The sequence below is a fragment of the Arachis ipaensis genome, chromosome B02, assembly GCF_000816755.2.
Source record: "Arachis ipaensis cultivar K30076 chromosome B02, Araip1.1, whole genome shotgun sequence".
In the NCBI taxonomy this organism is placed as follows: domain Eukaryota; kingdom Viridiplantae; phylum Streptophyta; class Magnoliopsida; order Fabales; family Fabaceae; genus Arachis; species Arachis ipaensis.
In genome coordinates, this window is record NC_029786.2 from 68,072,353 (window position 1) to 68,097,747 (window position 25,395).

Consider the following 25,395-nt stretch of genomic DNA (forward strand, 5'->3'; position numbering starts at 1 on the left):
TATCATATGTGCATTGATCTTTGAATTCTTAATTTAGCATTGGGATAATTTTGTCCCTTTATTTATTTATTTATTTATTTATTTATTTTTTTTATATAGACATAAAAGTAAACATAGCTTATCAATGCACATAGATTTTTAATTCTCATAGTTTCACATGAGTAGGTATCCAAATTCCCATTGCATTATCATGATACATTCTCTTAATAACTTGTTCCCACAATTTCCTATATTTAACTGGCACACACAATTCTATCTTAAGCTAACCAAAGATTCAATTTGGGATATACAATTGTTTTTCCGCTTAAGGCTAGTAATGTGGTGAAATATAGAACAAATGGGATTTAAAGGCTCAAAGTGATTAACAAAGGTAATTGAAAAGGGTAGGCTTAATTTGGATAAGTGAGTTTAAATAAATAATGGCCTCAATCATATGCAAGCATACAAATATAATAAATATTGGACATACAGGATGAAACAAAATATAGATTACAATCATAGAGAAGTAAACACACAAGAATAAAATAATTATGGTTAAATAATGTAACCATGCATAAAGGCTCAAATCTTCACAGGTTGTGTGTTCTTTAGCTCAAAAATCATGTTCCAAATACAACTTCAAGCAGATTTATCATAAAAATTTTTAAAAATTAGTGAAATTTTGTTCCAAAGATAGAGTCTTAGAAGAAACTTATTGTCTTTTCAATCAAGTAGAACATGCATGCAACTAACCTATTACTATGAAATTTATCCTATTCTATAAAAGAAAGAAAATCTAACTAAAATATCCTAATTTATTGGAGCTAGGGAAGAGAAATTACCTCCGGAAGTCAGGTACTGACCGACCTCCCCACACTTAAGGCTTTGCACTATCCTCGGTGCCATCTGTCAGGAACAGGGGTGGGCTGGTAGCAGTATCTCCACAGTCGGGACCATCATGGCTCCCTGTGCTGGTAAAGGAAGTGGAGTCCGGGGTGTCTGAGTCCTTGAAGTGTCCCTTGAGTAGCTCCTTGAGGTGTTTGAATCGCCGCTCGTTACGGCGCTCTCTCATCTTAGCTTTGTGTTCTTGCCGATCCAACCTTTTGATTATCTGCTGGAGCAGTTCATCTGTTGTAGGTGCTTGTGGTGTTGAAGAAGGGATATCTTCAACCGGTGCAGTAGGAAAGCTTGTAGTGGCTGCTGGAAGTCTGAGGTATTCTCGTTAGGGACATACTGATCATCCCGTGGAAGCATGGCTTTGGTGTCCCCAGCTTTGTAGGAGACTCCGGCTGCTGAGACAAGATCTGAGACCAAGGCGGGAAAAGGTAAGTTGCCCACAATTTGTACGTGTCCCATGGCATTCCGGATATGTCTTGGTAGACTCAGAGGTTGGTCTGTAAGGATGCACCATAGTAGAACGGCCATGTCTGTAGTGAAGGAGGACTCGTGAGTGCTCGGAAAGACGTAATGGGACATGATCTGTGCCCATACGCGAGCCTCCAAGGTAAGTGCTGAAGCCGATATTCCCTTAGGGCGGGTACGATGGTATCCGTAGATCCAACGGCTGCCAGGTAGTGCAATAACTCTGAGAACAGCTTCCCAGTCAAATTGGTACATCTGGCACTTGAGTGCGGCTTCTTGAAAGGCGTCCAATCCTTCTGGAATAGGGGGAAGACCTAAAGCTTTTTGAATGGCCTCTTCTGGAATGGGGACTTGCTTCTGACGGACAAAGACAGACTGCAGGGTAGGCAGGTAGAAGTTAGAGTAGAACTCGACTACCCAAGAAAGATTGACCTGCCTTGGTTGTCTCTGTAGGAAACCCCATTGTCTTCGGTTAATTTGCGGCTCAACAAAAGTAGCAATATTGGGCGGGAGGATAAGAAGGTGTTCGTTGTTGTAGCTCCTTTCAGCCAGGATGGGGAACATCTGCTCACAGTAGCAATTGGGAAATCGCGCAGTGTCCTTTGCTTGAAAGGCTTTCTCCTTTTCATCAACCTTTATGATCCTCTTAACTCTTTTTGTTGAAGGTTTGACAGCAGTTGAAGAAGGTTCTGCCACTAGTGCTCTTTTAGTTCCTCTTCTTGCTGGTGGTTTGGGAGTAGCTTTCTCTTTTCTTTTCTTGGTGGCCATCCTGAAAAGGGAAGAGAAAGTAAATTCAATTCAAAGAGATATATAGCAAGGAAGAGAACGGAAAAAGTGGTGATGGATGCACATTAGGAGGTAACTGACATTAACACATTCTCATGAGTACATGTGAAAAGTCATCAATGGAAAATAGCTAGTGCATATAATGACAAGTGAATGCAAGGTGTTTATTGGCATGCCGAAAAAGGGCATGAGTAGCATAGATCAAGCATCACTCGTAACAAACCATCACGTTTGTATTGACAATTATTTTCAATTAATACAATAGTAAAGGGAGTTTATGAAAAGCAGCATTGAATAGTAGAATAACATAGAGAAGTGCATAATGCCATATGGGCTTTTTCACAAACACATAGCATGCATGGTAGATAAGGTATAGAAAGTATTAAAGTGAACATGCAAGCAATCCTTTAAAAATTAATATATAATTGTCAAACAAGTGCAATAATCCACAAGCATATAATGAGGAATAATGACTCAAATAAAATTCTAACACCATGTAAAAAGGAAAGAAGAAGAAAGAAAATATGGATAATGAAAGGGAAAAAGAAAGAAAAGAAAATAACATATAAAACAAGAAGAATGATAGAAAAGGAAGGAGAGAAGAAGAAAAATAAAACCTTGTTAATGGAGGTGAAAGAGAGAGAGAGAAAGGGGAGATGGAAAGAAGAAGGGAGAAGGAAGAAATAAGGAGGGAAAAGAAAAATTAGGATTTGGAGAAGAAGAAGAAAAGATATTTTGGCAATTAAGTTTGAGCTGTGCGGCACAGGCGACGTGGCCGCGTGGGGCACGCGTTTGCGCGATTGTGCTTCTAGTAAGGTGACGCGGTCGCGTCGGTCACGCGGTCGCGTGACCCATGTTGTGCTTCTGGCGCGAGTACAGCTTCGCGCCTGCACAACTCTCTGTTCGAATTGATATATTTGCCAAATTTGGGGTGACGCGATCGCGTGGGGCATACGATCGCGTGAGTGGGCTTCAGAAGGGAACGACGCGGACGCGTGGGTCATGTGTCCGCGTGGGTAGAATTGTGTGTTCAGCACCAATCCAGCACCACTTTCGCACAATAATTCGTTGTGCACCCTTTTTACGTCGAAAATCAGGGCACGCGGCCGCATAGGTCACGCGGTCACGTGGGAGGCCATTATGCCCATACGACACGAACGCGTCAGCAACGCGGTCGCGTGGGTCGATTTGTGCCACTGGCACGCTTCCAGCCACGCTCGATCGTGACTCTCTGTTCGTTTTTATTTTTTTCCCTCTCCTTGCGACGCGGACGCGTCGCTGATGCGGTCGCGTCGCGTGGCGTTTTGTTTTTTTTTTTAAGAATATGCAAATGCAGATGCACGAAAGTACAGATAAAGAGAAGAGTTATTGAATATGAAAAACTAAAAATAAAGAAAAGAACGATCATACCATAGTGGGTTGCCTCCCACCTAGCACTTTGCTTTAACGTTTGTAAGTTGGACGCTTCACTAGCTCAATCTTCTGCTATGTGGGGATCTTCCAAGACGAAGATCTCAAGCTCCTTGTTTTTCTGCGTCTTCTCGCCATGGTATAGCTTCAGGCATTGTCCATTGACTTTGATAAGTTCAGAGCTCGAAGGATGGCTTAGGTGATAAACTCCGTACGGTTCGGCCTTCTCTACTCTGTATGGACCTTCCCATCTTGATCTCAACTTACCTGGCATGAGCCTCAGTCGAGATTTGTAAAGGAGGACTAAATCCCCAGGTTGGAACTCTTTTTTCTTGATGTGCTGATCATGTACAGCCTTCATCTTCTCCTTGTATAGTCTTGAGTTCTCATAAGCTTCTAGGCGAAGGCTCTCCAGTTCTTGCAGTTGTAACTTCCTTTCAGCTCCGGCTTTCTCAATTCCCATATTGCACTCCTTGACTGCCCAAAAGGCTCTGTGCTCTACATCAACTGGGAGATGACAAGCTTTTCCATAAACTAAGCGGAAAGGACTCATCCCAATGGGAGTTTTGTATGCTGTTCTATATGCCCATAGTGCATCTTGTAGCCTGGTGCTCCAGTCTTTTCTATGAGGTTTGACTATCTTCTGCAAGATACGCTTTATTTCTCTGTTTGACACCTCGGCTTGCCCATTGGTCTGAGGATGGTATGCTGTTGCAACCTTATGAATTATCCCATGCTTCTTCATTAATCCTGTTAGTCTCCTGTTACAAAAATGGGTGCCTTGATCGCTCACGATTGCTCGTGGTGATCCAAAGCGACAAATAATATGGTTTCTCACAAAGGAAACAACAGTGTTAGCATCATCAGTGCGGGTAGGAATTCCTTCCACCCATTTGGAAACGTAATCCACATCTAACAATATATAAAAATAACCATTAGAATTTGGAAATGGACCCATGAAGTCAATGCCCCAAACATCAAAAACTTCACAGAAAAGCATAATTTGTTGAGGCATTTCATCCCTCCTGGATATATTACCAAATTTTTGGCATGGGAGCACTACAAGAAAAAGTAATATTTGTAACAAAAAAATTTGTTACAAAAAATCAAAATTTTGAACAAAAGGATTTTGTAACAAAAAAAGAGGTCGTTGTAGTATGTCCCGTTACAAAAAGTTTTTGTAACAAAAAATGGAACTGTTACAATTCAAAGTGATATTTTGTAACAAATTTTTCTGATACAAAAAACCAGAAGTCATTACAAAAGTGGTAACAAATTTTGATCTTCAAGGTATTTTTGGTGACAATCTATTTTTTCCTATCAAAAAATTTTGTTACAAAATGTAACTTGATTTTGTAACTTTTTTTTCTTTAGTTACAAAAGCAAAATAATTATTTTGTAATAATTTTTTTTATACAAATTGCATGCATAATATAAATATACTGAAATTAATTACTACAAAATGAGATATTTCATTAAACTCAAAATACTGATACACAAATTTCTCTTGAAAAGTAATAAAACATGTTACAAATCTAAACAATAAAAATGCTACAAACCTATAACTATGTTACATCAAGTTAGGCTATAAACCAATCCCAATGACAAATCCTAAGAAGCATATTTTCAATTAGTAACTCTCCTGCATTGACAATAACAATTAACAAAATAAATAAATGAATAAAAAAGAGAAATCAGGAAGCCATCATTGGCAATAAAAATTACAATTAACAAAACTTAAATTAACAAAATTATCAACATATTTTCAATCAGTAAGTCTCCTGCAAATCTCACATCAATTGGTTAGCATAGCACATTGATGCTCTCTCCAAGGGTGTATTGGTAAATTTCTCTTTAATAACACCTCGTTGTGAGTATAGCTTTACCAACAACAATCCTCGGGAGATCAAATTTAGAAGAGAGATTTGGTTGTCACAAGTTCAACCCCAATAGAAATAACCGAAGTATTCAAACATCGGGTCGTCTCACAAGGAATGGGCAAACATGTACTTCGACATTGGTTAGAAATCCAGGGTTGTGAGTTATGAACATGAAAATAAATAGAAAAACTTAACAAGCAAGTAATCTTAAATTGCAATAAACAAATTCAACTACATAAGCAAAAATTAAGCAATTCCAATGAACAAGCAATATTCTACTTAATTCTACCTTAAACTAAACGAATAACTATAACTAAGACAATTGAAATTGGAAATTGGTTTTCGAATATGAATGACAAAAAAAAACTCTTGGCTAGGCATGGGAATTGGGATCACAATCCTTGTCCAACGACTACATCTTGACAATTATGAGGAACCAAGCTCATTAAGTCTACTCTCAAGTCTTAAGTACGTGATGTCTACTCCTAGACTTGAAGTACGTCAAATGGCCCTGATCACATCAACCCATAAGTCCCAACCTACCTACTAATTAGATTAGTAGTGGGTTGGCGTCAATGAGTATCAAATTGACCACCTAGGGCTACCAAATCATCAAATCCATTAGACCCAATGACTCAAGTTTACCCAATTCCCTTGACCTAGGCCAAGAGTGAGAAGGAACTACTCCATAATCAAAGTGAACAATTCATCGAACACTTGGTAAGCACTAACAAAAGACATGTTCAAAATAGCAATTAAATTGAATTCTACAAAACCCACTAACAATTATCAATGTACAATCAAACAATCAACAAGAGTAAACATAGAAATCATCAATGTAACATCAACAAAATAAGATCCACAACATTCATGAAATGGGTAAAAATGACAATTGACAAGAATCATAAAACTATCACTAGATATAAGCAAGATTGTAGCAAGGAATTTAAATTGAACAATTAAAACTGTAATCAACAAAATCCAATTCACAAATCAACAAGGAAAAATCAAAATGGAAACTAGATCTAGAGAGGAACAAGGGTTTCTCTCTCTAGAATCACCCAAGAACAAAAAAAAAACTCCTAAAATTATGTCCTAGTGCCAAAATGAGTTCTCTCTCCTTTCCCCCTTAGCATCCTTGGGTCTTTTCCATGCAGAAACAGCTTGAAATTGGGCCTCCTTGGCCTCAGAAATCGCCAGGTACGATTTCTCTTAATGAGGTCACGTGCAGCTTCCCACGCGTGCGCGCCATGCGTGCACGCGCACCAATTACTTTTGTGATCCACGCGTGCGCGCCAGTTGCGCGTGTGCGTCGATAGAAATCTTCCAATCTGCGCGGATGCGTCCATCCTTGCGCGCCGCTTCTAGTCAGTTCCATCCACGCGAGCGCGTGGAGTGCGCGGGCACGCCGATGCTGCTGCTCCTAAGACTTCAATTCTTCATGTTCCTCCCTTTTTGTACATGCTTTCTCCCTCTCTTCTGAGTCATTCCTAACCTATAATTCCTGAAATTACTCAACACAGATATCACGGCATCGAATGACAATAGAAGAGATTAAAATATGGCAATTTTAAGGTAAAATAAGCATGTTTTTCATCATAGAGCAATATTGGGAAGTGAACACAAAACCATGTATTTCTTGTGAATAAGTGTGAGAAATATTGATAAAATTCCCCAAAATAAGCACAAGATAAACCACGAAATCGGAGTTTATCAAATCTCCCCACACTTAAACCAAGCATGCCCTCATGCTTAAAATAAAAAGACCAAAGATTATGATGGGAAAGGGTTACTTTATCTTGGGCATTTTTTTTTTGTATATATGACATTATCATTATCCCTTTTTCCTTGGGGTTTCTTAGTGAACTAAAGTGTCAATGCATACGGTGCAATCATTTAGCACATGAGTATGTTCCTAAAATCCTAGAGTTTTCAATTACACTACAATTACATGCCTATATATCTACCTGAATTTCCAAAGTATACCCCTCCTATGTGAATGATATACATCCTAACTTACCTAAGCTAATCAAGAATTCAAATTAAGGGACATTCATGGTTTTTCACTTAGGGTTGTTGACGTGCTCCATTTAAGAACAAGAGGGTTTATCAAAGGCTCAAAATTGGTTAGCAATGGTAGATATAAGGGTTAAGGCTATTTGGGAAAAGTGACTATTGAAGCAAGGGACGGTCGGGACCGGAGCTTTCACTATCTCCTCTATCAGAACTTCCATCGCTTGGGTTCGAGGTGGATGTGAATATCTCAGGTTCCTCCATGCTCGGGGCGACACGACTCAGAAGCTTCTTGAGGTGGGTGTATCGGCGGTGGTTGCGCCGCTCATACCTATCCAGCTTCCGGTGAAGATCTTCTATCCTTTGATCTGTGGATCTCAGTGGTGGTGGTGATGAGCTCGAGGGAAAAAGAAGTGGCGGGGCCATGTCAAGGCTTGGTTTGTTCATGGAAAGATATAGGTATTTTCCGCTTGGGACCACATCGCCCTTAGCCGGAGCCATGATCTTCTTATCCTTGGCTTCCCAAGAAACACCCGCAGCAGCAACTAAGTCAGATACCAAAGCTGGAAATGGCAGGTTACCCCGGTCGTGAACTTGACTCATTGCTTGCTTGACAAGAAGTGGGATGTTCACCGGCTTTTCCGTGAGAATACACCAAACAAGCAAGGCAAGGTCCGCCGTGATGGATGACCTGTGAGTGCTAGGTAGCACATAGTGAGAAAGGATCTGGGCCCAGGCTCTAGCTTCCACAGTGAGAAAGCGAGCGTTGATACTCTTGGGCCTCATCCGCTGTCGACCTTGGATCCAAAAAGTTTCTGGCTCAGCAACAACTCGGAGTATCGAGTCCCAATCGAATCCATACTCTTCACGCTGACGTAGGATTTTTTGGTAGCCATCCATGGCACTTGGCACTGGTAAAACATTAAGTACTTGCTGAATAGCCTCTTCTGAAACTGAGACTTGCTTACAGCGCATGTATACCGATTGAAGAGAGGGAAGGTGGTAGTTGGTGTAAAATTCTTCCACCCAAGAGAGGTTGATTTCCCTTGGTTTCCTCAAAAGAAACTCCCATCCTCGTTTTTCGATACGGGGTAGAATATAAGGAGCAATCTTGTCCGGCGGAGCGAGCAAATACTCAGGATGATAGTTCCTTACGGCTATGGAAGGGAACTTGAGTTCACAAAAGCGGTTGGGGAACCTTGAAGAGTCTCGTGCCGGTTTGCCCTTGTTATCCTCATCAATAGGAGCGGGTGTTTTTCCATTCTTTGATAAGGTTTTGGCTCCTATCGAAGAACGCGCCTTAGAATTTCATCCTTGGGGTACCCTTTTTGCGGCCGGTTTCCTCGAAGCTACCTCCTTGCTTTTTTTTTTTTTGGTGGCCATCCTAAAAAGAAAGGGGAGGAAGGAAAACATCAAACCCAAGAAACAAATTGATGAAAACATGCAAGTGATTTGTCATGCCCATGATGAATATGAAAGCAAGGGTTATATCACTTGGCAAGATCTAGTAATGTAAATTAAGTTCAAGTTCAACATCCATCGAGAAACAAAGAAAAGAGAGGGAAAATAAGCAAACAAAAATAAGAAATATCACTATCAAGCAAAAGAGAAACTAAGTAAGATGATAAGAAGCATTTTTAATTAGAAGAAATAGTATAAGAAAAAGCAAAGGTAAAGGGGAGGGAGAAGTTAAACCTTGAAGAGTATGAAAAAGCAAGGTTGAATCTTCTTTTGTGAAGATGAGAGAGAAAATAGGAGAAGTGTAGCGCCACCGGAAAAATGGTTGTTGTCACCGGCGAGTGGCTGGAGACAATGGTGGTGGGTTGTGGAAGAAGGAGAAGAAGAGAAAAGAAGAGAAGTGATGAAGGGAGTAGGAGCTAAGAAAGAAAAAGAAGGGTGAATGAGAAAGGAAGTGGAACGGCGCGAAGTATAAAACTGATTTGCGCAGATGGCGCGCGCGCGCAAGGTGCGCTGACGCGTCGGTGAAGGTACTAGCTGAGGGCGCGTGCGCGTCAGTGGCGCGCGCGCGCGAAAGGAGCTGTGCCCCAGGCACAAAAGTGGCATAAACCTGGCTCAAGTCTCTGGTTTTTTGTACCAGGGTGACCCAGGGAGGCATGCGCGCGGATGCGCACCATGCGCGGGCGCGTGCTTGTGGTATTCTACAGATGGCGCGGGCGCGCACTACTCGCGGACGCGTCAGTTTTGGCACAAAGTTGGCCCAATCGTGACACAACTCTCTGGTTTTTGTACCAGAGACTCCATATAGCTCCATCGGCGCGCGCGTGCATAGTGCGCTTGCGCGTCGATGGTCAACTGCCAATGGTGCGCGCAGGCGGCATGTACGAGAACGCGTGGGTGCCTGGCGCGAGTTGGGCACAAAGTTGGCCTGACTCTCGGGTTTTTGGCCTGAAAATGGAAATTCGCAACCGGCGCGCGCGCGCACTCTGCGCTTGCACGTCGGTGCTCTTTTTCAAAGAAAAATTTTGTGTTTTCTTTATCTCTTTCACAACCTATCTAAATGAACATTCTACTTATCTAACAGAATCAACAAAGCTAGCATCCCTAAGCACTCAATCAATCATCAAAAGAGCATAAAATTCAAGGAACTAAAGATACTACAAGATGGTATAAACAAGAAAGATCTTACCACGGTGGGGTGCCTCCCACCAAGCACTTTTCTTTAACGTCCTTAAGTTGGACGGTCCTCTTCTCAAGCTTCATCTCTACTTGGTGCATCCTCCAATATGTCCAATATGTGCTCCCTTGGAGGTTTGCAACCATGATATTTCTTCACTCTATGCCCATTCACCTTGAAAGTTGCTTCACTTTTGGGATCAAACAATTCCACCACTCCGTAGGGCTTCATTTCCTTCACCTTAAAAGGTCCTTCCCACCTAGAACGGAGCTTGCCAGGCATAAATCGGAGCCTTGAGTTGTAGAGGAGGACTTCATCTCCTTCTTTAAAGTCCTTCTTCCGAATGTGATGGTCATGGAACGCTTTAGTCTTTTCCTTGTAAATTCGGGCATTCTCATATGACTCGTTCCTCAAACACTCAAGCTCTTCTAATTGTAACTTCCTAGCTTCACCCGCCTTAGCTAAATCCATGTTCCACTGCTTTACCGCCCAATATGCTCGATGCTCAATTTCCACCGGAAGGTGGCATGCCTTACCATAGACGATCCGAAAGGGACTCATCCCTATCGGAGTCTTGTAGGCCGTTCTGTATGCCCATAGTGCATCTCCTAACCGGAGGCTCCAATCCTTTCTTTGTGGATTGACCACTTTTTCCAATATTCTCTTGATTTCCCGGTTGGACACTTCCGCTTGCCCATTTGTTTGCGGATGATAAGCAGTAGCAACCTTATGCGATACTCCATAGCGCTTGAGCAATGCTTCTACCTTCCTGTTATAAAAGTGGGATCCTTGGTCGCTCACGATTGCTCGTGGCGACCCATAACGGCATACAATGTGATTCCTAATGAAAGAAACAACAGTGTTGGCGTCGTCAAGGCGGGTAGGCACGGCCTCCACCCACTTTGACACGTAGTCGACCACTAACAGAATGTACAGATACCCACTAGAGTTAGGAAACGGTCCCATAAAGTCAATGCCCCACACATCAAATATCTCACAGAACAACATAGGTTGCTGAGGTATTTCATCCCTTTGGGATGTGTTTCCTGACTTTTGACACTGATGACAAGACACACATAGCCGGCTAGCATCCTTGAATAAGGTTGGCCACCAGAATCTGCAATCCAACACCTTTTTGGCGGTCCTTTGTGGGCCAAAGTGGCCACCACAGTCGGACGAATGACAAGCTTCCAGAATTGGTTGAAATTCGGATTCCGTGACACACCTTCAGATTACTTGGTCTACACCTCTCTTCCACAAGTGAGGGTCATCCCAAATATAGTATTTGGAATCACTCCTCAGCTTGTCCCTTTGATTTTTTGAAAAGTTGGGAGGGAAGATTCTTGCAACCAAGTAGTTCGCCATTGGGGCAAACCAAGGAAAACTAGCCGACACAGCATGCAAACTTTCCAATGGAAATGAGTCATTGATCGGAAATGGATCAGTTTTTAAATTCTCAATGCGGCTTAAATGATCAGCAACCATGTTTTGAGATCCACTCCGGTCCCTAATCTCAATGTCAAATTCTTGCAAAAGCAAGATCCAACATATGAGTTTAGGCTTTGACTCATCTTTTGTCAATAAATACTTCAAAGCTGCATGATCCGTGTATACCACTATCTTTGAACCTAGCAAATAAGATCTGAATTTATCTAAGGCATGAACAATGGTTAAGAGTTCTTTTCGGTAGTGGTATAGTTGGATTGTGCGGCATCTAGTGTCTTAGAAGAGTAGGCAATGACATAAGGGAGTTTACCCTCGCGCTGTGCAAGCGCGGCACCCACAGCATAGTTTGACGCGTCGCACATTATCTCAAACGGCAACGTCCAGTTGGGGCCTCGCACAATCGGTGCTATGGTGAGAATTTTCCTCAACTCTTCAAAAGCTTTTACACATTCACTGTCAAACTCAAAATCCACATCTTTTTGGAGTAGGCGCGACAATGGCAAGGCAATCTTGCTGAAGTCCTTGATAAAGCGCCTGTAAAATCCTGCATGTCCCAAAAACGAGCGGACCTCCCTCACGGATGAGGGGTGAGGCAAAGTAGTGATAACATCGACCTTGGCCGGGTCCACGAAAATGCCTTCATGAGATACTACATGTCCCAACACTATGCCTTGTCGTACCATAAAGTGACATTTTTCAAAATTTAAGACAAGGTTGGTGTCAACACATCTAGCTAGGACCTTGGCCAAGCTCTCCAAACAACAATCAAATGAGACACCATAAACGCTGAAATCGTCCATAAAAACTTCTAGACAATTCTCCATTAGATCGGAGAAGACACTCATCATGCACCTCTGAAAAGTAGCAGGTGCATTACATAGTCCAAATAGCATCCTTTTATAGGCAAAGGTGCCAAACGGACATGTAAACGTGGTCTTCTCCTGATCTTCAGGAGCAATATGTATCTGAAAATATCCAGTAAATCCATCAAGAAAACAGTAGTGCGATTTACCTGCCAAGCGGTCCAGCATCTGATCGATGAAGGGTAAAGGGTAATGGTCCTTCCATGTGGCGGCATTCAATCTTCTGTAGTCAATACATACTCGCCATGCATTTTGCACTCTTTTAGTGACCATTTCTCCGTCTTCCTTCTTGACCGTTGTGATGCCCGACTTCTTGGGAACAACTTGAACCGGGCTCACCCACTCACTATCGGAAATAGGGTATATGATATCCGCATCCAGTAGTCGGGTGACCTCTTTCTTCACTACGTCAAGGATGGTTGGGTTGAGCCTCCTTTGCGGTTGCCGAACCGGCTTGGCTCCATCTTGGAGAAATATCCTATGCATGCACTTATGCGGGTCAATCCCTACAATATCCGCAAGGCTCCATCCTATCGCTTTTTTGTACTTTCTTAGAACGTCTAGGAGTTTTTCCTCTTCTTCATTTGAGAGTTCACTGGCAATAATAACTGGAAACCCACAGTTGTCTTCTAGGAACGCATATTTTAGATGGGAGGGAAGGGGTTTCAGTTCACTTGCTACCTCCAGATGAGGTTCCTTTTCATCAAGCTTATGGGACTCATTCTTGATAACTTCTTTAAGTTCATCCTCTTGGTCATCTATCTCCTCAACGGTGGGGTAGCACGACTTGTCATGATCTTCTTCTTGTACTTCCGCTACCACTTCATCAATTATGTCGCATCGGAGCATAGAATGTTCTTCAGGAGGATGTTTCATGGCTTTCTCTAAATTGAACTTGATAGTCTTGTCTCCAACTCCAAAGGAATATACACCAGTAAAGGCATCTAGCTTGAATTTGGAGGTTTTGAGGAAGGGCCTACCAAGTAGGACGGAGGATGAGCTTCTACCTTCCGTTGGGGGCATTTCAAGGATGTAAAAGTCAACCGGAAAAACCAAATCCTTAATTGCCACAAGTACATCTTCAGCTATTCCCATTACTGTGATCACACTTTTATCGGCTAAGGCAAACCTCGCCAATCTATTTCTTCAATGGAGCTAAATTCAACCGCACATAGATGGAAAGCGGCATGATGCTAACACAAGCTCCCATCAATGTAGTCCCCGACCGTAGAGTGATGGCATTGAGACCACCTCTTGGGTTTGGTTGGGGTTGTGATGGAAGGTTGGGGGAACTTGAGGGTTGGGTGGTGTTGTTATTGGGAGTTGGTGGTTGGCTTGACATGTTCATCTTTGAGAGTATGTTGGTGAGGTTGGCCAATTGAGTGTTCAAGGCCTCGAATTGAGCCTTGTTGATCTCATCTCGTTTTTTCATAGTGGCTCTAAGCTCATCAACTTGATTGTTGGAAGATGTAGGAGTTTAGTTTTGTTGTCTATGGTGTGGTATTTGGTACTTGGTGTAGTTGTTTTGGTTTTGGTTGGCTTGGTAGTTGGTGTTATTGTGGTGGTATTGGGATGAAGATTGGTTGTTATTGTGATGAGAAGAAGGGTTGTTCCATCTTTGGTTCTGATTGCTTCCTTGTGCATTATCTCTCCACCCTTGATGTTGATTGCTACCTTGATGGTAGTTGTTCTGGCCTTGAGAAGGATATGGTGGACGGTTGTTGTAATTCACATTGGCTACCACAAGGGCATGTTCCTCTTGAATTTGATGGCATTGGTCGGTGTAATGTGTGGTGTTAAAGCACAACCCACAAATCCTAGGAGGGCCTTCAAGATGAGCAACTGGAGGAGGGGCTTGGATGGCTTTGATGGAGTAATACTCCCTTTGATCTCTTTGAATTTGTGTAAGGATGGTGACCATATCCCCAAGTGCCTTGGTTAGACTTGCTTCGGAGGGGGACGGTTCTACCACACCCTTAAGGGGGTTATTCCTCACTCTTGTGTGTTGCGTAGATTCGACGACATCCTTTATCAAATCCCAAGCTTCTCCTTCCGTCTTGTTTTTCGAAAGGGACCCGCCACTAGAGGCGATAAGCAATCTTCTATCTTCCGCACAAAGACCTCCGGTAAAGTAGCTAATGAGCAAGCGAGTGGTCATTCCGTGATGTGGACATGACTCCAATAGCCTCTTGAATCGAGACCAATACTCATACATGCTCTCTTGGTCTCTTTGCATTATGCCCGAAATCTCTTTCCGGATGTACTCGGTCTTCTCCGGTGGGAAGAACTTGTCAAGAAACTCTCTTCTCAAGAAATCCCTATTAGTCACAATATCATCCGGTAGCGAATAAAACCATGTTTTTGCTTGTGCTTCAAGAGAAAAAGGAAAGGCAAAAACTATGATGGCTACCTCATCGGCTCCATGCCTTCGAGCCGTAGAACAAGCAACATGAAAATCCTTCAAATGTCGGATGGGGTCTTGACCCGGCAACCCATGATACTTAGGAAGTAGATTTACCACATAACCAATATTAAGGCATATGTTGCAACCATTCCCCGGCAACGGCGCCATAAATTTGATGCTCTCTCCAAGGGTGTATTGGTAAATTTCTCTTTAATAACACCTCGTTGTGAGTATAGCTTTACCAACAACAATCCTCGGGAGATCAAATTTAGAAGAGGGATTTGGTTGTCACAAGTTTAACCCCAATAGAAATAACCGAAGTATTCAAACCTCGGGTTGTCTCACAAGGAATGGGCAAACATGTACTTCGACATTGGTTAGAAATCCGGGGTTGTGAGTTATGAACATGAAAATAAATGGAAAAACTTAACAAGCAAGTAATCTTAAATTGCAATAAACGAATTCAACTACGTAAGCAAAAATTAAGCAATTCTAATGAACAAGCAATATTCTACTTAATTCTACCTTAAACTAAATGAATAACTATAACTAAGACAATTGAAATTGGAAATTGGTTTTCGAATATGAATGACAAAAACAACTCTTGGCTAGGCATGGGAATTGGGATCACAATCCTTGTCCAACGACTACATCTTGACAATTATGAGGAACCAAGCTCATTAAGTCTACTCTCAAGTCTTAAGTACGTGATGTCTACTCCTAGACTTGAAGTACGTCAAATGGCCCTGATCACATCAACCCATAAGTCCCAACCTACCTACTAATTAGATTAGTAGTGGGTTGGCATCAATAAGTATCAAATTGACCACCTAGGACTCCCAAATCATCAAATCCATTAGACCCAATGACTCAAGTTTACCCAATTCCCTTGACCTAGGCCAAGAGTGAGAAGGAACTACTCCATAATCAAAGTGAACAATTCATCGAACACTTGGTAAGCACTAAAAAAAGACATGTTCAAAATAGCAATTAAATTGAATTCTACAAACACCCACTAACAATTATCAATGTACAATCAAACAATCAACAAGAGTAAACATAGAAATCATCAATGTAACATCAACAAAACAAGATCCACAATATTCATGAAATGGGTAAAAATGACAATTGACAAGAATCATAAAACTATCACTAGATATAAGCAAGATTGTAGCAAGGAATTTAAATTGAACAATAAAAACTGTAATCAACAAAATCTAATTCACAAATCAACAAGGAAAAATCAAAATGGAAACTAGATCTAGAGAGGAACAAGGGTTTCTCTCTCTAGAATCACCCAAGAACCAAAACAAAACTCCAAAAATTATGTCCTAGTGCCAAAATGAGTTCTCTCTCCTTTCCCCCTTAGCATCCTTGGGTCTTTTCCATGCAGAAACAGCTTGAAATTGGGCCTCCTTGGCCTCAGAAATCGCCAGGCACGATTTCTCTTAATGAGGTCACGTGCAGCTTCCCACGCGTGCGCGCTAGTTACACTGTGCGTCGATAGAAATCTTCCAATCTGTGCGGATGCGTCCATCCTTGCGCGCCGCTTCTAGTCAGTTCCATCCACGCGAGCGCGTGGAGTGCGTGGGCGCGCCGATGCTACTGCTCCCAAGACTTCAATTCTTCATGTTCCTCCCTTTTTGTACATGCTTTCTCCCTCTCTTCTGAGTCATTCCTAACCTATAATTCCTGAAATTACTTAACACAGATATCACGTCATCGAATGACAATAGAAGAGGATTAAAATATGGCAATTTTAAGGTAAAATAAGCATGTTTTTCATCATAGAGCAATATTGGGAAGTGAACACAAAACCATGCATTTCTTGTGAATAAGTGTGAGAAATATTGATAAAATTCCCCAAAATAAGCACAAGATAAACCACAAAATTGGGGTTTATCACACATACTAAAATATAAGACAAATTATATGTCAATGTTATAATAAACCTGTTATAAGTTGCTTCTTTTGTCCCTCTGAGATGCCCTTGAGCATTTCATCGCCCACCAATGTGTCTCCACATATGTCTAAACCTAATATCTTTGTGAAAAATATCTTAGCACTTAGGAGTTTGGAAGACTTATAAAAATGTCAATGTGATGTAAGATGTATTGAAACGGGATACTAGTAGCTAGAGCCTATTAATCTCTATTTTTACATTTTTATCAACTCAACAAATATTAAACTATTTCACAATTTGCTTAATGAATACCTTTATGATGTACTCTACCACAATATCTGTTTCCTGTCCTCCAAAAGCTATTGACTACAAAAGAAAATAGATTAGATTATTAGTTTGTGTAAGAAGCTTTCGTACTGGAGAAATACAGGAGAAAATACTTCCTGAAAAAGAGAAGGGAAAAAAATAATTAATGAAGAGAATACCTTCATGAAGATATCAAGATCAACATCTGCTTTTATTCCAGCATTCTTTTCTCTCCTAGCAAGCTCTAGCAGCATATCTGTTAACGCTCAATACTTTAGTACTTAGAATCGTAAGTATTTTCTAATGAACCAAATATAAAAATCAACTACTCAATGTAACTTGTTTATCATAACACATTACCAATAAAACTGATGGCTAAAAGTAATTTAGTAAGATGGCTAAATGGTTTTTGCTCATCAACTTATTCAAATATTGAAGAGACTGCAAACCTTTAATGGTAGTTGGAATGGTTCCACTTAAATCATTCCGGTACACACTTAGCGTGTACAGATTGGTTAAGTTTCCAATTTTCAAAGGAATTTCACCATCAATACTGTAAGCATCAAGCATCAAATAGTTCCAAATTGGACATATTTCCAATTGACTTGGGAAGCTTTGCATGGTATGGATTTTCTGATTTGTAAAGATCACACAAGGAAGAAGGATATATTAATTCAAGAGTGGAAGAATGAGTGGTTAAATATTGTATCATAAATCAAGCTGCTGAAGATTTCTTGAATTCCCAATAGTATTTGGGATAACTCCACTGAATTTATTTAACTTCAAGTCCATGTACTTAAGCTTTGTAGCATTGGATATGCTATTTTTAAGTTTGTTTCCATACAAGTTTAGCTATTCCATGTTTTCAAGGCTGATATGTGATGGAAGAGAACCCGAGAGAGAATTATTTGCCGTTTCATTTCAAAACTCAGATTTTCAACAAGTAGTTTAGTGTTTCAAAATTCAACCCTTTTAGTTCCTTTCAAAATAAAATCTCAAAGTAATCACCAATCAATTCTACCACCATTACAATATATTTACTAACTAGCTCAACAGCAATCAACCAATACAATCCATCAAATTCAGCATTCACAACAATTATTTGTCAAACAATTCACAATCCACATAATCAATCAAACACTAAATCAACAATTTCAAATATCCAACTTTTTCAACACTAAATCACCACTTTAACAACATCAACCAACTAATCAAAATATCCAACTTTTTCAATCGATCAATCTATCAATCAAACTAATAATCTCATTCATCCAAAACAACTCAATTTAATTCATAAGACTTACGAAATCACAAAAAAATGTATTTTATGGATTAATATCGATTTATAACAACTATGAAAAGTAAAACAAGTTTAAGAAAAGCACCCCTACCTCAGTTAGTCGAACCCGTCGAATTTAAACACAATGATCCCATCTTTGTTAATTTCAGCAGTGGCAACAACTCTAACAGCTCGTTAGTACCATTAATACTATCACCTATGATAATTCCATCAGCAAACAGGGAAGGCAGAGCAGCAGTGTTAAACAGAAACATAGGTTTTCTTTACTCAGAACAGAAAAAGACTAAGAAATAAAATAGAAGCAGAGTAAGGATTAAAGCTTACAGGTTCAAGAATAGGAAAATCAAAACCAGAAGAAGAAGGTTGGTGCTATCTTCAACTTTGATGGCGGTGCATGACTCACCGACGACCGTGGCAGCAACGGCAACGTAACTTATCATAAGCACTTTATTCAATACAAATAGTTTCAGCAACATGATTTAAGATAAAAACAAATTGGTAGAACAAGGAAGAATCAGAAACAAGGTAGGGCTTACCAAAATAGTAGCGGTTTAACGGTTCAAAACGGAGCCAGAGCAACAGCAACAGCAACTCCAGTAGCTGCAGTGGAGTTCTTGTCAGATTTTAGAAACCAGAAGCAAAACTGGCTAGCCTCTCTCTCTCACCAGCGATAGCGGCTCCGAGCAAACTAGCAACGGTGGCTCTGACCACACCGGCGGCGATGGTGGCAGCGACGCACGAAACTCCTCCAACGGCGGCAACGCGGGGCTTGACGACAACAAACCCTAGTAGCAGCGGTGGCAGGAGTGGCTTCGACAGTAGCACCCAGGCGCGGTGGTGACGCAGCAGACGCTCTCTCCTCCACTGATGCTCGCGCGGCTCTTCCTTCTTCCCTAAACGGTGTCGATGAACAGAGGTGGCGGCTCCTTGGATGACAGCGGCGGCGCGACCAGGGACGAACGCACGGCTTCGACGGCGATGGTGGTTGCGACCCCGACGGCGAGATGGCGTGGCGAAACCGGAATCAACGCGCGACGATGGCTTTTCTTCTCCTCCTGCATTGTGAGCTCTGTCTCTCCCCTTGTCAACGACAGCGGCACATGAACAGCGGCCGTGGCGCGGCGACTGGATGACGGCAGTAGCACATCCCCTCTCTCTATCCTCCCTCTGCTCTTTATGCTCTCCCTTTCCTCCTCCCCACTCGGTTCTTCCCACTTCTCTCTTCCCTTTCTTCATTTCTTCTGTATGTGGGTGTATAGGGCTTGGGGGCGGTGGATGCTGAGTGGCTGTGAGGTTAGGATTTAATTTAGGGTAAAATAGGGTTTTTTGTGTGTATGAAATTGGGGATTTTGGGTTAATCTAGAATCTAATTGAATCTCTAAAATTACTCTAAAATATTATTTATTATATTAAAATATTAATTAATTTAAAATCAAATACTCTAATTAAAATTATAAGGTAATATAATTAATTTTTTTATTTATAAAATTATTTGTATTAAATTCTGAAATCTCAATTATTTAAACCAAATCATATAAAAAATTTTATTATTTTTTATTTGCTAAACTTTATAATTTAAATATAGAAAATAATTCGATAATTATAAAATCAGATAAAACCTTAAATTACTTTAAACTCAATTAATCAAAATTTGTTTTAATTATCTTCAATAAAATAATTTCAGAGATTAAAATACTTAATGATAAATAAATCTAAATTAGCTCTTAATAAAATCTTCTAAAATTTCTAGGTCTTACAAATTGTATAATACTTCTATTATTGAATTTTAATTTCAAATAACCAATTATAAAATTTGCACAAAAATATTAATGAATTTAACTTCAAATATTAATAAAACTAATTTAATTACTCTTAATAGATTAGTTTATAAAATAAGAAGTTTAAATTAATAAACTCTTAAAGTGTTTAACATTTAAAAAAAATTGTTATAAAATATATTTATATTTTGTGACAAATAATTAACTTGTTACAAACAATATTAAATTTTGTGACAAATTAATTTTTTGTTACAAAACAATTAGAGTTTTTGAAACAAAAAACAAAATTTGATACAAAATATTTTGAATTTTTGCAACTTGTTTTTTTTGTTACAAAATATTACAATATTTTGTAACAAAACACCGTCTCGTTACAAAAACTAACATAATTTGTAACATTATAAAACAGGTTGTTACAAAATATTATCATGTTTTGCAACAACTTGTAATGTTGTTACAAAACATTATTCTTTTGTAACAATCACATATTATTATTATAAAATACTATTTTTTGTAACAATTTTAAATTTGATACAAATTTTTTGTTACAAATGTTCCATTTTCTTGTAGTGGAGACAAGATTTACAAAACTCAGCAGCGTCTCTAAAAGGAGTAGGCCACCAGAATCCACAGTCTAAGATCTTTCTAGCTGTTCGTTGAGGGACAAAATTCCCTCCACTCTCAGATGAGTGACAGGCCTCTAAAATGGACTGGAATTCTGATTGAGACACACGTCTAATTACCTGATCAGTGCCACATCTCCATAAATATAGGTCATCCCATATATAATATTTAGACTCGCTTTTCAGCTTGTCTCTTTAATGCTTAGAAAAGTTTGGAGGAAATGTGCGGCTAACTAGATAATTAGCTACAGGTGCATACCAAGGGAATATCGCAGATACTGCTTGCATGTTATCAAATGGAAAATTATCATCTATAGGAGTAGAATCATCCTTAATGTGCTCAAGGCGACTCAAGTGGTCTGCCACTAAATTCTGGTTACCACTCCTATCCTTTATTTCTAAATCAAATTCTTGTAATAGCAGTATTCAACGTATAAGCCTTGGTTTGGACTCCTTTTTAGATAATAGATATTTTAAAGCTGCATGGTCCGAATACACTACTACTTTAGTACCAAGTAAATAAGCTCGGAATTTATCCAGAGCAAAAACAATAGCAAGAAGCTCTTTCTCAGTAGTAGTATAATTGGACTGGGCAGCGTCTAAAGTCTTAGACGCATAAGCTATAACAAAAGGATCCTTACCTTCACGCTGAGCCAGCGCTGCTCCTACTGCATGGTTGGAAGCATCGCACATGATTTCAAATGGCTGGCTCCAGTCTGGTCCTCTCACAATTGGGGCTTGAGTCAGGGCGGTCTTCAGCTTATCAAACGCTTGTTTGCAATCCTCACTGAACTCGAACTCAATATCTTTCTGCAGTAATCTGGATAAGGGAAGTGCTACCTTACTAAAGTCCTTAATAAATCTCATGTAAAAACCTGCATGGCCAAGGAACGAACGAACTTCCCTCACAGAGGAGGGGTAAGGTAAACTAGAAATAACATTCACCTTTGCTGGGTCTACAGAAATGCCATTATTAGATACTACATGTCCTAATACAATCCCTTGTTTTACCATAAAATGATATTTTTCAAAATTCAATACAAGGTTTGTATTAACACATCTATCTAATACTCTAGATAATCCATCTAAGCAAAGGCTAAAAGAATCACCATAAACGCTAAAATTATCCATTAAAACCTCCATACAGTCCTCAATAAGATCAGAGAAAAGACTCATCATACACTTTTGGAAAGTAGCTGGTACATTGCACAAGCCAAAGGGCATTCTCTTGTAAGCATAAGTCCCAAAAGGACATGTAAAAGTGGTCTTTTCCTGATCCTCAGGAGCTATATGAATCTGGAAATAACCTGTATAACCATCTAAAAAGCAATAATGTGATTTACCTGACAGGCGATCCAGCATTTGATTAATGAATGGAAGTGGGTAGTGATCCTTACGAGTGGCTTGGTTGAGACGCCTGTAATCAATGCAGACTCTCCAAGCATTCTGAACTCTAGTTGCTATGAGCTCTCCATGCTCATTCTTCACTGTAGTGATTCCAGACTTCTTGGGTACCACTTGTATTGGGCTAACCCATTCACTGTCTGAAATGGGATAGATGATACCTGCTTCCAACAGTCTGGTCACTTCCTTTTTGACAACTTCCAAGATAGTGGGATTCAATCTTCTTTGGGGTTGACGGACAGGTCTCGCTCCCTCTTCAAAAAATATTCTGTGCTCACATACTTGAGGGTTGATACCTACTATGTCTGCCAAACTCCACCCAATTGCCTTCTTGTGCCTCCTCAGCACATCAAGTAACTGCTCTTCTTGTTGAGAAGTGAGTTCCCTTGTAATGATAACTGGAAACTTCTGCTCATCTTCGAGATAAGCATATTTGAGATGTGGAGGAAGAGGTTTTAATTCCAACTTCTGATCATGGGCAGGCTCTGGATTGTCTGGAGCTTGTGAAAATGCTGAAGTGCCCTCATTGTCAGTTAAGAGGGTCCCCACACCTGGACCTTGTCCAGTGTGCCTCTCTTCTAACTCTTCCTTGTGAACTTCAGCTACAGTTTCATCTATGACATCACACTGAAAGATAGAATGATCTTCTGGAGGGTTGTTTATGACTCCATTCAGATTGAAGATTACTATTCGACCATCTATTTCAAAAGAGTATATTCCTGAAAAAGCATCCAATTTGAATTTTGATGTCTTCAGGAATGGTCTTCCAAGTAGGATTGATGATGGCTTATCTGAGTCATTATGGGGCATCTCCAAGATATAAAAATTAGTGAAAAATGTAAGCCCTTTAATGTTCACTAAAACATCTTCAGCAACTCCAGCCACTGTAATAATGCTTTTATCTGCTAACATAAAACGAGCTGCCGACCTTTTTAAGGGAGGGAGCCTGAAAATATCATATATAGACAAAGGCATTATACTAACACATGCTCCTAAATCACACATGCAGTCATAAATTACTACACCACCAATAGTACAACTAACTATACAAGGACCTGAGTCACTGCACTTTTCAGGCAATCCTCCCATTAAAGCAGATATGGAACTACCTAAAGGAATAGTTTCTAATTCATTAATTTTGTCTTTATGTATACATAAATATTTTAGAAATTTGCATATTTAGGTACCTATTGAATAACATCAAAAAGAGGAACAGTTACCTCAACCTTTTTGAATATTTCTACCATTTTGGGATCAGGTTCCAGCTGCTTCCTGGGCTTCCTTGCAAGTTGTAGAAATGGGATGGGAGTGGTATTTTCTGCAGTGTCTGCGTCTTTTGGTGCTTCTTCCTGTGGTTGGGCTTCTTCTTTTTTATCTATGTCCTGTATGTCCTCTTCCTCTTCAACATCTTCTATTTCTACTACCTCTTCAGCTGAGGCGTGTTCTGGTGGGTTTGACTCCTCCTGATTCCTCTCCTGCAGTGTGGTTCCGGACCTTAGGGTGATGGCATTAATGCCTCCCTTTGGATTGGGTAATGGTTGAGAGGGAATTCCAGTGGAGCTCAAAGGTTGGTTACTGGAGTTATTCATTGATCCAATCTGTGAGGTGAGAGCTTGTACAGCAGAGGTCAGACCATTTAGAGTGGCACTAAGGTTGTTTTCCATGGCCTGTTGTCTCCTATCAATAGATTATAGTAACTCATCATTAGGAGACAAAGAAGGATAAGTAATTTGAGAGGTCTGCTGTTGGATATTCTGTGGTCCTTGGGATTGCCTCAGGTGAGGTGCTCTATAAGGTTGGTTCTGTTGCCTGTTGTTATTATTATTCCACCTCTGATATCCCTGATTGTCTCTGCCTCCTCTGTTATTGTTGTCCTTCCAATTCTGGTTAGAATTGTCCTGCCATCCATGGTTATGATTTTCACCTTGATTGTACCCTTGGTTGGGGCGGTCATAGAAGTTATGAGTGGATGCCACCATGTTGTCTTCCTGTTGGAGCTGCGGGCATTCATCAGTATAATGGCTATAATCATCACAAATTCCGCAGACTCTCTGTGGGACTAACTGTTGGCTTTGTTGTGCTGGAGAAGATTGAGCTTGCTAAACTTGTTGTTGATTCAATTGCATCTGCTTCAGTAAGTTGGTCATTTCACAGATACTCTGAGCTAGAGCAGCAGTCTCTCTGCTAGAGGATACTTCTGCAACGGCTTTTGAACGGCCTTATTTCTGTCTGTGGTTCCTAGTAGATTCAGCTAAGTCGCTGATCAATTGCCATGCCTCATCAGTGGTCTTGTACTTCTTCATAGACCCATTGCTAGCACTTTCCAATGTGGTCTTATCTTGGGGCCTCATGCCCTATGTGATATAGCTGAGTAACACTATCTTGTCAATCATATGGTAGGGGCATGCTTCCAGAAGATTAGTGAAGCGCTCCCAGTATTCAAAGAGAATCTTGTTGTCATCTTGAACAATCGTGGAAATGTCTTTCCTCAGTTTATCAGTAACTTCAGATGGAAAGAATTTTTCCAAAAATTCTTTTCTGAGTGTATCCCAGTTGGATACATTTGCTAGGGGTTGAGTGTAGTACCACTCTCTTGCTTTTCCCTCAAGAGAAAACGGGAAAGCTTTCAGCAAAATTGAAGTTTCATCTGCACCATCACGTCTGACAATAGAACAGGCTGCTTGGAAATCTCTCAGGTGCTTGATAGGCTCTTGAGCAGGTAAGCCATGAAACTTGGGCATCAAATTGAGCAGTGCGGTCTTTATTTCAAAATCTGTAGCTACTGCTGGGTGATGCGTGGTGCACGAAATTGTGATCTCCAGGCTCGAACAAATCCTGGTAATGGCTCCAAAGCTTGGTGCTCTGATCTTAATTCATAATTGTCACAACTTCGATACAACTAACTAGCAAGTGCACTGGGTCGTCCAAGTAATACCTTACGTGAGTAAGGGTCGAATCCCACGGAGATTGTTGGTATGAAGCAAGCTATGGTCACCTTGCAAATCTCAGTCAGGCAGATATAAAGTGATAATGGTGTCGACTATTTCACCTCTGTCAACCTCAATCACAGCTCTTGCTGTGGCCAGGAAAGGTCTTCCTAGGATGATGGATTCATCCTCTTCCTTTCCAGTATCCAGGACTATGAAATCAGTAGGTATGTAAAGGCCCTCAACCTTTACTAATACATCTTCTACTTGTCCATAAGCCTGTCTTCTTGAGCTATCTGCCATCTCTAGTGAGATTTTAGTAGCTTGCACCCCATAGATTCCCAGTTTCTCTATTACAGAGAGGGGCATGAGGTTT

General features: G+C 40.5%; 1 protein-coding gene across 1 annotated transcript; it reads right to left on the minus strand.

Moving 5' to 3' along the window:
* LOC110267784 (ABC transporter G family member 32-like) lies at window positions 5,039-17,326 on the minus strand. Its single transcript, XM_021113594.1, has 4 exons — window positions 17,167-17,326; window positions 16,994-17,047; window positions 16,731-16,821; window positions 5,039-5,179 (listed from the first exon to the last, which is right to left on the minus strand). The coding sequence occupies exons 1-4, from the start codon at window positions 17,239-17,241 to the stop codon at window positions 5,118-5,120; spliced, it is 282 nt and encodes a 93-aa protein (XP_020969253.1). The 5' UTR covers window positions 17,242-17,326; the 3' UTR covers window positions 5,039-5,117.

Bases quoted from the DNA above. Each gene is read 5' to 3' on its own strand.
- LOC110267784 (XM_021113594.1), bottom strand. From the start codon at position 17,241: ATGCTGCTAGAGCTTGCTAGGAGAGAAAAGAATGCTGGAATAAAAGCA. The intron at 16,822-16,993 runs GTATTCATTAAG...TTTTTCACAAAG, and splicing joins TGGTAGAGTACATCATAAAG to ATATTAGGTTTAGACATATG. The intron at 5,180-16,730 runs GTTTATTATAAC...TTGTCAATGCAG, and splicing joins AAAGAAGCAACTTATAACAG to GAGAGTTACTAATTGAAAAT.